This window comes from Simochromis diagramma, unplaced genomic scaffold (genome assembly GCF_900408965.1).
Source record: "Simochromis diagramma unplaced genomic scaffold, fSimDia1.1 OVJJ01000545.1, whole genome shotgun sequence".
NCBI lineage: Eukaryota > Metazoa > Chordata > Actinopteri > Cichliformes > Cichlidae > Simochromis > Simochromis diagramma.
The window spans coordinates 5798995-5816237 of record NW_024387371.1 but is presented as its reverse complement, the minus strand read 5'-3'; the positions used below and the strand labels follow the sequence as shown (position 1 = coordinate 5816237).

General features: G+C 40.6%; 1 protein-coding gene across 1 annotated transcript; it reads left to right on the top strand.

Annotated features, from left to right (window-relative positions):
* The first annotated feature begins 1851 nt into the window (after positions 1-1851).
* Positions 1852-16979, top strand: LOC120719068 (N-fatty-acyl-amino acid synthase/hydrolase PM20D1.2-like). Its single transcript, XM_040007948.1, has 13 exons — positions 1852-2095; positions 2177-2263; positions 10291-10526; positions 12175-12261; positions 12357-12490; positions 12570-12689; positions 12830-12905; positions 12986-13047; positions 13141-13219; positions 13319-13390; positions 13468-13633; positions 13740-13839; positions 16113-16979. Exons 1-13 carry the CDS (start codon positions 1876-1878, stop codon positions 16240-16242), a joined length of 1569 nt encoding a protein of 522 aa, XP_039863882.1. The 5' UTR covers positions 1852-1875; the 3' UTR covers positions 16243-16979.
* Positions 16980-17243: the final 264 nt, after the last annotated feature.

Here is a 17243-nt window from a genome sequence, read left to right as displayed (position 1 = left end):
TAAATGTGCACATTCTTTTTAGAATCAGATCCGTTATAATTGTAATGCCAGTTGGATTAGATGTTGCGTAATGTTCATAAATAATGTAGTAAATACAATGTGGAGATCACAAGAATGAATTTAAACTGCAAGTATAAATTCTAACACTATCAGTGTTACAGAATGAAATGCAAAGACAGTATTTTTCCATAAAGGCAGGGATTGGTTTGTAAATCCAAATATAGAAAGAGTCTCTACGGCCTGTCACAGCACTTACAACAGTCTTGAAAGACTAAATTAGCTGGGCAGTTTTGGATCCATGTGATGCCATTGGCACAGGTACAAAAAGAACCTGGAGCGTCAGGTTTGGCATATAGCCCACCAACCAAGGTTGAACGTCTGGTGTCCTGGTGCAGCCACAACAACCTGGTGCTGAATGCCCAGAAGACAGTGGAGATTATTGTGGACTTCAGGAAGCACACAGCCCCACTCCCCCCCATCATCCTGACTGACACCCCCATCATCTCTGTGACTCATTCCGCTCCTGGTACCACCATCACCCAGGACCTGAAGTGGGAGCCCACCATCACCTCCGTCATTAAGAAAGCCTAGCAGAGGATGTACTTCCTGAGGCAGCTGAAGAAATTCAACCTGCCAACACGGACGATGATGCAATTCTACACTGCAATCATCGAGTCCATCCTCACCTCCTCCATCACCACCGTGTGGTACGCTGGAGCCACTATCAGGGACAAACAGAGACTGCAGCGTGTTGTGCGCTCTGCTGAGAAGGTGATTGGCTGCAGACTCCCATCTCTGCAGGACCTGTACACCTCCAGGACACTGGGGCGTGCAGCTCGGATCTCAGCTGACCCTTCTCACCCTGGACACAGCCTGTTTGACCTGCTCCCCTCAGGCAGGAGGCTCCGGTCCATTCGCACCAGAACCTCTCGCCATAAGAACAGTTTCTTCCCCTCTGCTGTTGGACACATGAACAATAACCGTATGACTGTTCCCACCACTAACACATGACCCTACGCTGTGTTCACTGCATCATTCCATGTTTGGCACTGATCACCACCTGCACTCATGTATATATCTATCTACTTAGCACTTTTAATTCTTATTCTTATTTTTATTTTCATGTCTATTTAAGCGTAATTTATGACAGTATGTTTGCACTGAAGCACCGCAGCAATTTCCTAATGTTGTAAACCTGCTCAACATTTGGCAATAAAACCCTTTCTGATTCTGATTCTGATTCAACTTCTGTAGCACAGAAGTTGTCAGTAATTGTAGTAGTGATTGATGGTCTGGGATGAGGCAAAATGTGATCCTTATTTGTTGATGTCTCCTGATTCAGGTTTGTGTGAGCAGTTGGAAGTGGAGGAAGATCTGTAGAAACAATAATATTACTAATAATAATAGTAATAATCATTATTATTAGTTAAATAGAATGTGGTTTTCTATGTGATTATTTTGCCACTGTGGTCTTGTCACTATAGAAGTGATGCTGGACTAATTTTAAAATTGTCCATTTTCTTAAATCTAATTGTAATATTGCCTTTTCAAAGAATTTGTCATGGTACTTACATGCATTTTTTTTTTTAAATGTTTAAAATGTATTTCAATAAAGTGTTTGCTTTGTATTTTGGCAATTATTTTACTACTAAAGACCTTTGCTGCACGTCGTGAGGGAGATTGAACACAAGCTTTGTATATTCTTTCTCCACCCGAATGGTGATGGTGATTTAACTAAAACTGAAATAAGCTCTTAAAACTGCTCTCTACATAATGTAGGCGTGACTGTCCTTGTGTGCCAGCAGGTGGCTCTAATGCAAATTCAGCCTACAGTCACAGTCGACGAGTTCTGCTGTAAACACAACAACCATTACAATGACTGAGTCGGGTTCAAAGTTAAGAATATTTAAGTTTTTAAAGATAATTATTAGCAGCTTGCTTATTACAGTCCTGCTGTTATTTACAATAGCGGCTATCAGGACTCTTTCACTGGACGTTAACGCCGGACTTCAACTCGCACACTGGGAAAAGACTAATAACAAATCGCTCGTCATTGACCACCATCAGAGAGAGGAGCTCCTAGCAAATTTTAAAGGTATTCGGAGTCGTGTTGTAGTGGATGTAGATGGAGGTAGAGACACTTCTGTTTGGTAACAATTTGTCTCCATTTGTCCAGAGGCAATCCGCATCCCCACCGTGTCATTCTCAAAAACAGAAAGCAACACCACTGCGCTGCTTGAATTTGACAGATTCCTCCGAAAAGGTAAACCTGCCAGTAAAACGTGCTTAAAGTAACTTTCTTTTATATATAATGTGCTCAACGTGGAACTAGCTGATGGCTGTAACTCTAAACGTTAATGTAGTTTTTGTATGTCAAACTTGTATAGCGCTAATAAATGGATAAAGACGCAGTTAATGTTTGCTGTGCAGATGTACTTTGTTCCGTACACCTTATTCAGAATTAACCTTTCCACGTCTTGCTGAGCCAAGGTATATCGAAACCTACACCGAGATGCACGTGGTTCAAAACACTCAAGTCACATGACCCATGACCATTTGTCGACCAAGAGTACCTGGCTGCAGCCACTGTGGAGCTAACAGTCTAAAAAACTCTAAAATTAAAGAATTATTCACTAATGCTTTCCCCCCATATAGATCAAATCCAAATTCCATTTCACAACCGTTCTCCTGAGATCAAAAGAAAGAAATCAGAGCAAATTACCTAAAACTTCCCATTCCTCCAAAAGCTAAGGAGGTCCATTATGAAATACTCCCAGGCGTTTACTGTTCCAAAGAATTTCTCAGACATCGTTTTCCTATTGATAATAAGTCTTGTTCTTTCTGTAATGGGAATATTGATTCGACAGAACTTTTATTTTACGAATGTATATACTGTAAAGCCCCGTGGGACGATGTGCACTACTGGCTTTTCCCAAAGATTCCAAACTTACTTGAATTTTCTAAAAATGATATTATTTTTGAATCTCAAAGAAAAGAAAAGAAACTTGAAAATGTCTTAAATGTGATAATTATTATGGGGTTCATTCATAAATGTCGATTTCTGAAAACTAAGCCATCCTTTTTCACTTTTCACGAAGAACTCTGCCTCTTCTTCTCATCTGCAAAGTTTATGGACAAAAAACAAGCTGTGGATCTGCATCACATGGTCAATGAACTAAAGCTTTTAGAAAACCCCTAGGTTATAATTGTATTTTTTGTCTTTTAGTTTTCAATTTAATTTTTATTAATTTTACTTATTTCTTTAGTTACTTATGTTTATATTATTTTCATTATCTGTCTTTTATATTTTGAAATACAGGCTGTTCTGGTATTATCTCAAGTTGGAAAAAATCTCTAAAATGTTGCCATATTTGTTGTACTTGTTACATTTGTTTAATTAATAAAAAACAAACAAACAAAAAAAATTGCGGAGCTCCACAGTAACCGGAAACATGTGACTTCAAATTTGAACACAGTTATGTTGCACAAACCGTGTCTCAATATGTGTGCTTGTGTGTACACAGTACATATAAAAAGTTTGAAATATTACTCTTTCTGGGTCACAAAATAAACTTTTAGGACATCAGGTGAGACGTAGCTCTGTAAACTTCAAATATCTGCTCGATTTATCAAGACATCACACATTTGCCAAAGTGGGACGACGTTTTCGGAGACGTCTGTTACCCATCAGCTTGATAGCTGACCTGGGAGGTCAAGGCTCACTAGACCGGGCGACAATAGCGGACATCGTTTTCAAACCCCCCCTGTGGTCTTTCGCTACTCAAGTTAAACATGATATATAAGTCAATTAGATCATTTAAAAATTTTATTGTTTGTTTTTTTCAGTGTTTCATTTGTTCCTGAGCAAATCAGTTTGGCTCAGATTAAAGTTAAGCTTTATAACTGGACTGTTTTATTTAATACTGAAGTCTTACTTGTAGAGCTGTCAGTATACTTTAAATTTCACCTGTTATACCGCCTGATGTAAAATGTTCTGTTCTTTTTTAAACAACTGACTCTGAATTAAATATAACATTAAAAATATTTAAATTCAAGAGGAAACGTTTTCACTGGGAGCAAAAACAACATGTTAATGCGTGGAGATCCTGACGGCTGCTCCAAAAATGATCCGATTATATTTTAAATATTTGTTCAATTCTCTTCCAAACCCCAGCTGTCTATTGTAAGGGTCAGTGTCTATTAAAATAAATATAAAAGTGTTCTAACATCTCACCTCTTTCTCATTATTCAGGCATACATGTATACTATTTTTATTAATAGAGAGATTAAGCTTGTGTTTTCATACATGCAGTAATTGTGCTTAACTGCATGAAGCTCTTTAGACATTATGGAACAGATCATACATAAAAGCGAATTTTGCCAGAGTGCTTAAGATACTTTTTGAAAATTATCTTTAAAAAACAAAAAAAGAGAGAAGATCAAAAACATAATGTGTAATTTCCATTGTAAATATTAATCACAGTTAAATTAAGAGGGGATGGCAGTAAAAACTCCGGAACGGTGATGTCATCTAGTATGCTGCTGTTCCAATAGACTATGTGCACCTTAGCATATGCTACTTCCGGTGGGGAAACTCCTGTAGGGCGCTTCGTTTCCGGTGTGATATTCGCATCTTGTTTATGGTCGGGTTTTCCAAAACAAGCCAAGCGGCGATTTACATTTCTCAAGGTGTCTTGGGCATTTACTGAATATATCTGTAGATGATGTTCATCGACTTGTCGATATTTTTCCCTCGCGCCTCAGAGCAAAAGAGAGAAGGGATTGAAATTTCTCAGTATTTGTATATAGAGTTCCCTCATTTATCGCGGGTGTTGTTCTAAAAATAACCAGCGATAGGTGAAATCTGCGAAGTAGCCAGCTTTATTTTTTACAATTTTTTTTAAAAATGTTGTAAGGCTGTAAAACCCATCACTACACACTGTTACGGATTCAAATATTGGGGATGGATACAAGAGGAAAAACCAAAAATAACAACACTGGTCCGGCCGGGTTGAGTCAAACGATGATTTTAATGATCACACGCGTGGGAGATGGACACCGTACGCAGACAGCATCAGATCTCAAAATGGTGGAGCATTGATCAAACTCTTATAGCCTCTAGTGGCCCCCACCTAATCATAAAAGCCTAAACCTTCACATTCTTTCTCTCACACGGCGCCTAAGCTACAACCTTGGCTCCCTGTTTATCTGCTCCTGCTGAGATGGGGCAGAAAACTCCAGCATGTTCTGTTCTCTTCTAATCAGACAAATAAGGCGATGACTTTCTGCGAACAGTATTTCTTATAACTCAGCAGTATAATGCATCATACAACAATATCATTCATTCACAATAAATCAGCAGTCTAATGTAATGCAAATCAGTTTAACAAATGCAATAGTTATCACCGTCTTCTAATTCAGGAGAATAATGCAAACTAAAACTACATAATAATTCACAATCTTTAATTAGGGGTATAACATGGCATAAAATAATATTATAATCCCACAACACTTTATACACTTTTCTCAGAAAGGCATGAACAGTTTCACACTTTTCTCTCTTGTTTAAACTCTCAAAGCTCAAACCTTCGTAAAAAAAAAAAAAGTCCATTATAGAATGAAACCAAAGATCAAAACCTGTTTTCAGTCCTAAACATTTAGTTGAGAAATAAACATACAGCATATTTGTTTTTCTATAAATAATAATGACAGATTTTAGAACTAATGAATTTAACTTTAAGCTTAATTGGTTAATTCAAGCTTAATGCACCTTATAATCCGGTGGGCCGTATGGTAATTTTTTTTTTAAAAAATACGGTAACTGCTACCTTCCTTTAGCATGTCCAGAAGTCTAACTTTTGTGTGATGGTTAGCATCTTCCTCTGCCTTCTGGACGCTACCCGCAGGTGCCTTTGATGGTGCAAAACGTTTCGTCGGCATTGTTGTGTTTATTGGGGAGAAAACTTACAAACATGCAGTACAGCACTTCAGAGTCACACTGCTAGTGATCGATGTAGCGATTCTGTACTGTACAGGAGAGCACGGCACGGCACGGAGGAGATTGACAATGATCTACAGCCGATCGGGACGCAGAACACAATGTGCTTTAAAAAAAAAAAAAGCATGCAAAATTGCACTAAAAGAATCCGCGAAACAGCGACGCTGCAAAAGGTGAACCGCGTTATAGCGAGGGACCACTGTAATTGTAAGTAATAAGTCACAACATACCCTTCGTAAATACTAATATATACAGACCCTTACCTGCAATCATTCATGTATTTTTTTTTATATCCTGTGGCTTTTTTTCACGGTTTGTTGACATCCTGTGTAGGTGTGTACTGATATCGACATAACGGGGAAACATCCGGCTTTGACTATTGTTCACCTGTAGTTTGAATGCTGGACATTTGCCTGTTTAAATCATAAGAACTGTCACTATAGAGAGATGTGCTTCTGAATGTGGACAATGTGTCTTCTGCATGCAGTAATGTAGTTCTGCTTGTGTTGAGTGATGTAAACAAACAATCGATCTACGCTTTTCAAACATCAAAATTGATCATTTGATTTTTTTTTTATGACACAGCAATGGTGAGTGTTACCACCCTCTGCTCTTTGTAACTTAATGTAATCTTTCCGTTTTCGTATTTTGGACATGATTTTTGAGTTCACCTTCGCAGTAGCAATTGACTGCAAAATAAAGCTACCGGAAATGTACAACCCTACATCCGGTCTTAAAACAGGAAGTTAGCATTTTCTCATGCGCAGGGTCTATTGTAAAATGATCGTGCTGCGTTCTTGCATTTTTGGGAAGTTCGGACTCCCGTGTGCGCCTAAGAAGTCTGGACTCACGTACTTTAGAATTGAGAAACGTCCTTTGTTTTTGTGTTGTGTCCCGTATTGCAATATGTTGGACGTGTTTCTACCTAGTGTGGAAGTCATGGGTTTCAGGTTACTGTTGAGGTCATGTGTTTCCAGTTACTGTAGAGCTCCACAGTGGCTGCAGTGAGACCCTTTGCTTTGTCAATATAAGACAGGCTACAGGCCATCTTGAAGGGCTGCAGTCCCTCAACAATATTCCACCTTGTAGAACATAATTAAATGTGGAAGAAGCGTTGATACAGATGGGCAAACAAAAAGAAATAAAAATGTGGGACTGAAAAGCTAAGTGAGAAAAAGAAAAAGAACTTGAAAACAGATGCAGCAAAATGTGTCAACAGTAGTACTAGTGTGGGGTGGTTGTAGCTCAGGTGGCAGAGCAGGTCAGCCACTAATCAGAAGGTCGGTGGTTCGATCCCAGGCTGCATGACAGATATCCTTGGGCAAGATACTAACCCCATGTTTGCCTACTGGTGGTGGTCAGAGGGCCCGGTGGCGCCAGTGTCCGGCAGCCTCGCCTCTGTCAGTGCGCCCCAGGGCACTGATAGAGCTTTACAGCACTGATAGAGCTTTACAGTACGCTTTAGGGACTTACTTACTTAGTCCTTAGCGACTTGTTGCTTTTATACAAATGATTTTTTTTACAAATGCAGGCCATTTACCATAGCAGCAGCCAATCTAAAGTCCTTGCAGTCACAATAGGCGGCTATTGCTAGAACAAGCCAAGAAAAGGGCAGCAAGAGTGGACCTCTTCCTGATGTACTCATGGATTGTTGTTGTTTCATCCTGGATAGTTGTTCTGACACTCATTTGTCCGCGGCATCCTTCCTTCCACTTAGCTTAGCCTGAGGTTGCTGAACTTTGGGTGAAACCCTCCATGGCAAGGAACTTCCTTGTCTTGATGTCAGTAGCTTCTATTTCCTCCTTTGGCCAGCTGATTATCTCAGAATGGTATCTCACAATTGGCAGGACGTGTATAATAAAGTATAGGGCTGATACTTTATTTATTTTTCTTCCCAGTCCAGGCCTGCCCAAAGGTGTTCTATTTGGTTGGAAGAAGGTCTTCCATCTTGGACTTGCTCATCCATGACTTTATGGGTCTTGCTTTGTGCACTGGTGTGCAGTCATGTTGAAACACGAAAGGGCCATCTCCCTGTTGGGAGCACAAGTGTTCCTTTCACTTAAACTAAGGGACCGAGCCCAACTCCTGAAAATGCTCCAAACCATAATACCCCCTCCACCAAACTTTACTCTTGGTTTGTGTCAGTTAGACAAGTACCATTCTCCTGGCAACTGTCAAAGCCAGATTCTGACACATCAAATTCACCAGGGAGGATATGAAAAGTGGCAGGTTAGTCTTCTTAGACTGTGAGATTTCCATCAGTAATGGGGAACATCTAAAAGCTGATGTGTACCGGAAACCTACACATATGGATCAGTATTTAATGTTTGACTCTCATCATCCACTGGAGCACAAACTGGGTGTCATCAGAACGCTACAACACAGAGCGAACACCATCCCCACAGATTCAGCAGCCAGGGAAGCAGAACAACATCACATCAAGAAGGCTCTGAGTAACTGTGGTTATCCCAGCTTGACTTTTGTCAAAGCTGGGAATGCGCCTAAAGAAAGCACCAGCTGATCCAGGAGAGAAGGACAAGCGCTGCCTAAGCGAAAACCTGTAGTGATCCCGTACGTGTAAGGAGTACAGTTGAGACACATTTTTTCTAAACACCACGTCTCTGTGGCTTTTAAACCCCAAAACACGCTGTGCCAAAAATTGGTCCACCCCAAGGATCGGGTCCCCCGACACAAACAGAGTAACATAGTGTACGCTGTTAAGTGCCAGGAGTATTGCCAGCATTCATACATCAGGGAAACCAAACAACCTCTGGTGAAGCGGATGGCACAACACAGAAGAGCCACCTCTTCAGGCCAGGACTCTGTAGTCTATTTACACCTACTGGCCAGTGGACACTCTTTCAATGATGAGGATGTACACATCCTAGACAGGGAGGAACGCTGGTTTGAGTGCGGAGTCAAGGAGGCCATTTATGTGAAAAGGGAAAGACCATCTCTGAATCGCGGAGGGGGCTTAAGAGTACACCTTTCACCATCTTACAGTGCTGTGACTGCAGCCATTCCCCAACTCTTTGTGAATGGTATTCATGGACATTGATCAGTGGTCTTTGATCAGTGGTTGTTGATCAATGGTCATGAGAATTTGCATAATTATGATGAAGGTGACCTCCCAGCCGATTGTTCCTTCAGTGGGCTGGTTTCAGTCATTATGCAAATGTACAGTTTATAAGATTGGGGAAACCTGCAGTCATCCAAGTGACTTCTTCAGTGTCAGCTGAGTGACGAAACGTTTCTCCCACTGAAAACGCTACATCCAGATGAACAGAATCAACTTTTGGTGGCTCAGCGTCTGCTGTTCACATGACTGTGGAATATTTAGTAGCAAGGACATTTCACGACTGAACTTGCACTGGAATTCACTGAGATCTTGAGATCAACTCATTCTTTCACAAATGTTTGTAGAAGAAATCTGCATGTCTAGGTGCTTGATTGATTCCATAGCCACAGGTGCATAAAACCTGTGGCCATGGAATTGATTGGAAGACCTGAATTTAATGATTTGGATGGTTGAGTTTTGACTTTTGGCAATATAGTGTATTTTGATGCCAAGTCATGTAAGGAAAAGGAGCTGACTCTGCCCCAAAACAATTGAAAAACTAATATTTTCAAATAAAAGTCCTTACTTATAAGAATTGCAGATGTTGCTGCTTGGTCTTCACTTGTTCAAGTGGAAAACTGCCAGTTTTTTCTGTGTGGGAAAATGCTAGTAAATCACAAGTTTCTGAAATACTCAGACCAGCCCATCGGAAACCAATAACAAATCTGTATTCAAAGTCACATTTATTTCCCCCATTTTAATGCTCACTTTGAACTTTAGGAGGCCATCTTGACCATGTCTAGATACCTGAATGCACTTACTCGGTTGCATGTGATTAGCTGATTAGATATTTGTTTTAATGACTAGCTAAACAGGTGCACCTAGTAAAGTAACCAGTGATTGCATTTGTAAAGCATTTGCTGCAATTTTCATAGCCTCCTCTATCAGTTGTTTTATCTCACTTGTGAAATGAAACTTTCTATAGTTCAATTTTAGCAGATGACAGCTTGCGACAGTTTCTAAAATGTGCAATAGTGATTTTATTTACCATAGATCACCACTTGCTTGAAGCTGGAACCAGTAGATGCTTTTTGTAGTTGAATTTTTACTATAAACAACAAATCAATAAGTCATAATCATGAAAAAGTTATCATAAATAAGTCATGAAAGATAGGATGAATTTAAGATAAGAATTGCTCTTTCAGCTTGTTTTTAATTTTTTTGTTTTTGTCAGCCTTCCCTACAGTTTTCTCTTCTAGCTTGGTTCATCATGAATTGGTGGCAAACTACAGCCACTTGTTTTGGGTGAAAGGATCACAGCCTGAACTGGTGCCATACATGCTGCTGGCCCACATTGATGTAGTACCTGCTTCAGAGTCAGATGGTTGGGAAGCGCCGCCATTTTCTGCAAAGGAGATCGATGGCTTCATCTACGGCAGAGGAACCATAGATGACAAAAACAATCTAATGGTGTGAAAACATATTACTTTTGTGTGAGCTTACTTTTAAACAGACTTGAGGTATACAGGGAGTGCAGAATTATTAGGCAAATGAGTATTTTGTCCACATCATCCTCTTCATGCATGTTGTCTTACTCCAAGCTGTATAGGCTCGAAAGCCTACTACCAATTAAGCATATTAGGTGATGTGCATCTCTGTAATGAGAAGGGGTGTGGTCTAATGACATCAACACCCTATATCAGGTGTGCATAATTATTAGGCAACGTCCTTTCCTTTGGCAAAATGGGTCAAAAGAAGGACTTGACAGGCTCAGAAAAGTCAAGAATAGTGAGATATCTTGCAGAGGGATGCAGCAGTCTCAAAATTGCAAAGCTTCTGAAGCGTGATCATCGAACAATCAAGCGTTTCATTCAAAATAGTCAACAGGGTCGCAAGAAGCATGTGGAAAAACCAAGGCGCAAAATAACTGCCCATGAACTGAGAAAAGTCAAGCGTGCAGCTGCCAAGATGCCACTTGCCACCAGTTTGGCCATATTTCAGAGCTGCAACATCACTGGAGTGCCCAAAAGCACAAGGTGTGCAATACTCAGAGACATGGCCAAGGTAAGAAAGGCTGAAAGACGACCACCACTGAACAAGACACACAAGCTGAAACGTCAAGACTGGGCCAAGAAATATCTCAAGACTGGTTTTTCTAAGGTTTTATGGACTGATGAAATGAGAGTGAGTCTTGATGGGCCAGATGGATGGGCTCGTGGCTGGATTGGTAAAGGGCAGAGAGCTCCAGTCCGACTCAGACGCCAGCAAGGTGGAGGTACTGGTTTGGGCTGGTATCATCAAAGATGAGCTTGTGGGGCCTTTTCGGGTTGAGGATGGAGTCAAGCTCAACTCCCAGTCCTACTGCCAGTTTCTGGAAGACACCTTCTTCAAGCAGTGGTACAGGAAGAAGTCTGCATCCTTCAAGAAAAACATGATTTTCATGCAGGACAATGCTCCATCACACGCGTCCAAGTACTCCACAGCGTGGCTGGCAAGAAAGGGTATAAAAGAAGAAAAACTATTGACATGGCCACCTTGTTCACCTGATCTGAACCCCATTGAGAACCTGTGGTCCATCATCAAATGTGAGATTTACAAGGAGGGAAAACAGTACACCTCTCTGAACAGTGTCTGGGAGGCTGTGGTTGCTGCTGCACGCAATGTTGATGGTGAACAGATCAAAACACTGACAGAATCCATGGATGGCAGGCTTTTGAGTGTTCTTGCAAAGAAAGGTGGCTATATTGGTCGCTGATTTGTATTTGTTTTGTTTTTGAATGTCAGAAATGTATATTTGTGAATGTGGAGATGTTATATTGATTTCACTGGTAAAAATAAATAATTGAAATGGGTATATATATTTGTTTTTTGTTAAGTTGCCTAATAATTATACACAGCAATAGTCACCTGCACACACAGATATCCCCCTAAAATAGCTAAAACTAAAAACAAACTAAAAACTACTTCCAAAAACATTCAGCTTTGATATTAATAAGTTTTTTGGGTTCATTGAGAACATGGTTGTTGTTCAATAATAAAATTATTCCTCAAAAATACAACTTGCCTAATAATTCTGCACTCCCTGTATTTGGCTAAACGGCTGATTTATTTCTTTTAGGGAATACTTCAGGCGCTGGAGTACTTGCTGTTAAAGGGCTATGCTCCACGCAGGGGATTTTACATCGGTCTTGGTCATGATGAAGAAGTATGTTAACAGTTCCACTATGACATTACAAACTTAAATTGGATTGGAAATATCACATTTTAATGGCTGTGCTCTTCAAAATCTCTTTTTTTAAGATCAGTGGTCTCAATGGAGCGATGAACATAGTGCGTATTCTGAAGCAACGTGGTGTCCAGCTGTTGTTTGTCATGGATGAGGGCCTGACTATACTTGATGGAATCATTCCTGCTATTGAAGGACCTGCTGCTCTGTAAGAACCTGTCTAAACATGTGTTGTGCACTTGTGTTGATCACATCTTATGTGTATGTGTACGATTTATGATTTGCAGAATCGGGTTAAGTGAAAAAGGCCAGGCCGTTATAAAGCTTAGTGTGTCTTTGGCCCCTGGTCACTCCTCGATGCCTCCCAGGGAAACTAGCATTGGGATCTTAGCCACAGCAGTCAAAAGGTGAGAGGAACATTGGTTTTTAAACTATAATGAGTTCTGTTTAGCTTCTCTGTTCATATGTTTCACTGCCTTCCATAATTTTACTACCCCATGTTTAAAAAGCTAGTATAAAAGATTTAACTGTGATCCTGTTTCCTCAGACTAGAGGACAACCCAATGCCGAGGTTATTTGGTTATGGCCCTGAAGGTGACACCTTTGAGCATCTGGCCCACAAGGTAGGGTAATCTAAATACTTCTTTACTAGTAGTATACTCATGTACTCATTCTTTACCAACTACTAATTCTTTGCCTTCAGTTCAGTTTACCACTAAAGTTCATAATGTCGAATTTGTGGCTCTTCTCTCCGCTCCTTAGCAGGTAATAACTACTAAATATCATTTAAATATAAATTCAAATGTCATGTTTTCTTGTGATTGGTTCCAGTGAAATAGACCAGTTTTTATGTTTCAGGATACTTGAAAGAAAACCAGTATCTAATGCATTTGTAAGGACTACCACAGCAGTCACCTTTTTTAATGCAGGAGTAAAGGTGCAGTGATTATTTTAAATTGAATGTAATTCACAAGAAGTAAGATTTTAAGCCTGTTACTTTTCTTTGTAAAAATTCAATATCTTCCTCCCTCTGCAGATAAATGTTATTCCTTCCCTTGCTGAAGCTTATGTAAATCTACGAATTCACTCAGCGCAGTCGGTACAAGAGGTAGAGTCCTTTTTGAGAATGAATGCCTTACTATGTACACTTTGACATGAATATGAGATGTGTGCTGTCTTTTTTAGGTACTGGACATCATCAAGGATACGGTGGGCGACCAGCGAGTGAAGGTAGAACTTGTTAATGGATTTGACCCTCTACCCATCAGTGGTGCTGATGACAAGGCCTTTGGCTTCCAAGTTATTAAGAAAACGGTGCTGGACTTTTTTCCAACAGTTACAGTTGCTCCAGGTAGGGTTCATACAGATTCGTAGACATTTTTATGAATTAGCTGGAAGCATTTTAAAGCATCTTTCGGGACATTATAAGTAATTTAATATCATATTTAAATGTGCAGGTATCTGTATTGGAAACACAGACAGTCGACACTTCATCGACCTGACCAAAAATATTTATCGGTTTTCCCCGGCTTGGTTTAAGCCAGGTGACCCTGAGAGGTGAGAATTCAGCAGTTTTTAATACTGTCAAAATATATTTTCACCAAAAATGTCTGCAGACCTCAATTTAAAATTGAATAAATACAGTAAGAAGAATTCCACGTGCAGTGATTATTTCTCAACTCTAGAAACAGATCGTGCAGCATGAATAGAAGAGGGGGATATATAAAATATGTCTGTGAAGGTTCTCAGTCATCCAGGTCATCGTAGTCAAAGGAGCTTACAAAGAAAAGCGTCTGGACTTCTTTAAGTTACTTGAAGACGTTTCACCTCTCATCCGAGAAGCTTCTTCAGTTCTAAGGTCAAATGGTGGAGAGTCCCAGATATAAACCTAGTGGGAGTATCCCCCCACAGAGGGACAAAAGGACCCCCTGATGATCCTCTAATCGCCTGAGCCAAGGTGTGAAACTGGGTGTGGGTCCCAATCAGCCAGAGTTTCGGGTGTGTTCATTGTGAAACCTGGCCCCACCTTATCATGCGAATTCCTGAGGTCAGATGGCCCAGGATGTGAGTGGGCGTTAAGGTGTCTGGGAAGGGATCTCAAAACTGGATTATAGATGGCAGAGAGTTGGTGTCGTAAACCCCCGCCTCTGTTCAAAGATGGTCGCTCACAGTGGACATAGATGGCTTCTTTCACTCCTCTTTCAAACCATCTGTCCTCTCTGTCCAAAATGTGAACATTGGCATCCTCGAAAGAGTGTCCTTTATCCTTAAGATGCAGATGGACTGCTGAGTCTTGTCCTGTGGAGGTGGCTCTTCTGTGTTGTGCCATGCGCTTGTGAAGTGGCTGTTTGGTCTCTCCAATGTAGAGGTCTGGGCATTCCTCGCTGCACTGTACAGCATACACCACATTGTTAAGTCTGTGTTTTGGCGTTTTGTCTTTCGGGTGAACCAGTTTTTGTCTGAGCGTGTTGCTGGGTCTGAAATGCACCGGGATGTCATGCTTGGAGAAAACTCTCCTGAGTTTTTCTGATACACCGGCTACATAGGGGATGACAATGTTGTTGCGTCTGTCCTTCTTATCCTCCCTCGCTGGTGTCTGGTCTTCTTTTCTGTGCCTCTTTGCTGACTTTAAGAACGCCCATTTAGGACAGCCGCACGTTTTGAGTGCTTCCTTTACATGTGTGTGTTCCTTCTTTTTTCCTTCAGGCTTAGAGGGAACATGTTCTGCCCGGTGGTGTAGGGTCCTAATTACTCCAAGTTTGTGTTCCAAAGGGTGATGGGAGTCAAAGAGGAGGTACTGGTCCGTGTGTGTGGGCTTCCGGTAAACTTCGATGTTGAGTTTGCCGTTCTCTTCAATGTGCACAGCGCAGTCCAGGAAAGGCAAACAGTTATCCTTTGTGTCTTCCCTGGTGAACTTGATGTTTTTATCCACAGCGTTAATGTGCGCAGTGAAGGATTCCACTTCTTGTGTCTTCATTTTGACCCAGGTGTCGTCTACATATCTGTACCAGTGGCTGGGTACTCTTCCTTTGAAAGAGCCAAGAGCCTTCCTTTCCACTTCCTCCATGTAAAGGTTGGCTACAATAGGTGACACGGGGGAGCCCATGGCACAGCCATGTTTTTGTCTGTAAAAGCCTTCGTTGTACTTGAAATATGTAGTGGTGAGGCAGAGGTCTAACAGTGTGCAAATCTGATCGGGTGTGAAGTTGGTCCTGTCCTCCAAGGAGCTGTCTTCTTGTAGTCGTTTTCTGACAGTCTCCACTGGCCTCCGTGGTGGGTATGCAAGTGAAGAGAGAGACTACATACAGACAAAAACATGGCTGTGCCATGGGCTCCCCCGGTTTGAAAGAGGAGTGAAAGAAGCCATCTATGTCCACTGTGAGCAACCATCTTTGAACAGAGGCGGGGTTTACGACACCAACTCTCTGCCATCTATAATCCAGTTTTGAGATCCCTTCCCAGACGCCTTAACGCCCACTCACATCCTGGGCCATCTGACCTCAGGAATTCGCATGATAAGGTGGGGCCAGGTTTCACAATGAACACACCCGAAACTCTGGCTGATTGGGACCCACACCCAGTTTCACACCTTGGCTCAGGCGATTAGAGGATCATCAGGGGGTCCTTTTGTCCCTCTGTGGGGGGTTACTCCCACTAGGTTTATATCTGGGACTCTCCACCATTTGACCTTAGAACTGAAGAAGCTTCTCGGATGAGAGGTGAAACGTCTTCAAGTAACTTAAAGAAGTCCAGACGCTTTTCTTTGCAAAATATATAAAATACTTTCTTGTTCCAGGTACCATAAATCCTTTTTTTCCTTTGTTTCTCAGATTCCATGGCATCAATGAAAGGATTTCCACTAAGAACTACGAGGAGATGATCGTTTTTTACTTCAATTTGATCCAGAACTGTGACATTAGGAAGCTCCCTGAGCCCCACAGCTCTGTCCATGAACTCTAAGCAATTGACAACATTGGTGATAAGATAAACACATGAATAGCATACAAAATCATTGATATTGCACTAAATAACTTTTGCATTATAGAATCAGAAACTACAATTTTGCTAATTTCAAAGAGGGATGTACTTTTATCTTTTATGTGGACTACTGACTCTTTTCAGTGATATGTGAGTAGATAGAGCACTGACCTTTCTGCAGTAAAATCACTGTGAATTGGCTATCTAGAATTTTGCATTCAAGATTAAGTTTTGGTGCTCTATGCAGACTGATGTACTATTTTTTTCTGAACTCTATGGTGGTATGATATGATACAATTAACCAATTATTATATATGTCTTATTGTGGGACACTGATAGTAGTGCAGTCATAAAGATACATGTTTTTTTGATTTGGAGTGCTCATAATGAATGGTACAAATGACAGCACTACCCACAGGGATGCTTAACTTGAATCAAACACTGGACTACATGTTCAAAGAATGCTGTTTTACTGGCTGACTCATTAAAATGATTCCAGATTTGTAAATGTGATTGAATCTGTGCACAATTTTATTTTTAATTACCCATCAGCCATAACAAAGGAGGATCGAGTGTTGTCATCAGCCTGAGTGTTGTGTCACCTAGGACTTTCAAAATGATTCCATACTTGCATGTACTAAAAATCTCAGATGAGTCTGAATCACAGTTACTTTGACCTAACAGAATTTTCCCATAATTATTTCTGATGAAACACAAAATGAAATTCCTTTTTACACTTGTGCTATACAGTACATATGAGGAATTTTACAACAGGTTTAGAATAAGTAACATTTCTGAAAATGTGAGTTTTATCCAGGTAGCAATCTTCCATCTGTAATAAAAATAGCTTTAATGTAGAGTAAAGAAGACAAGAAAAGAGTTATTAATTAAAGCAAATGACACACAAGTGGTTTTGCACAAATTTGCATATTACCTTTCACAGATGGAACGTAGTGACCTTAAAAATTAAAATGCATTAACAC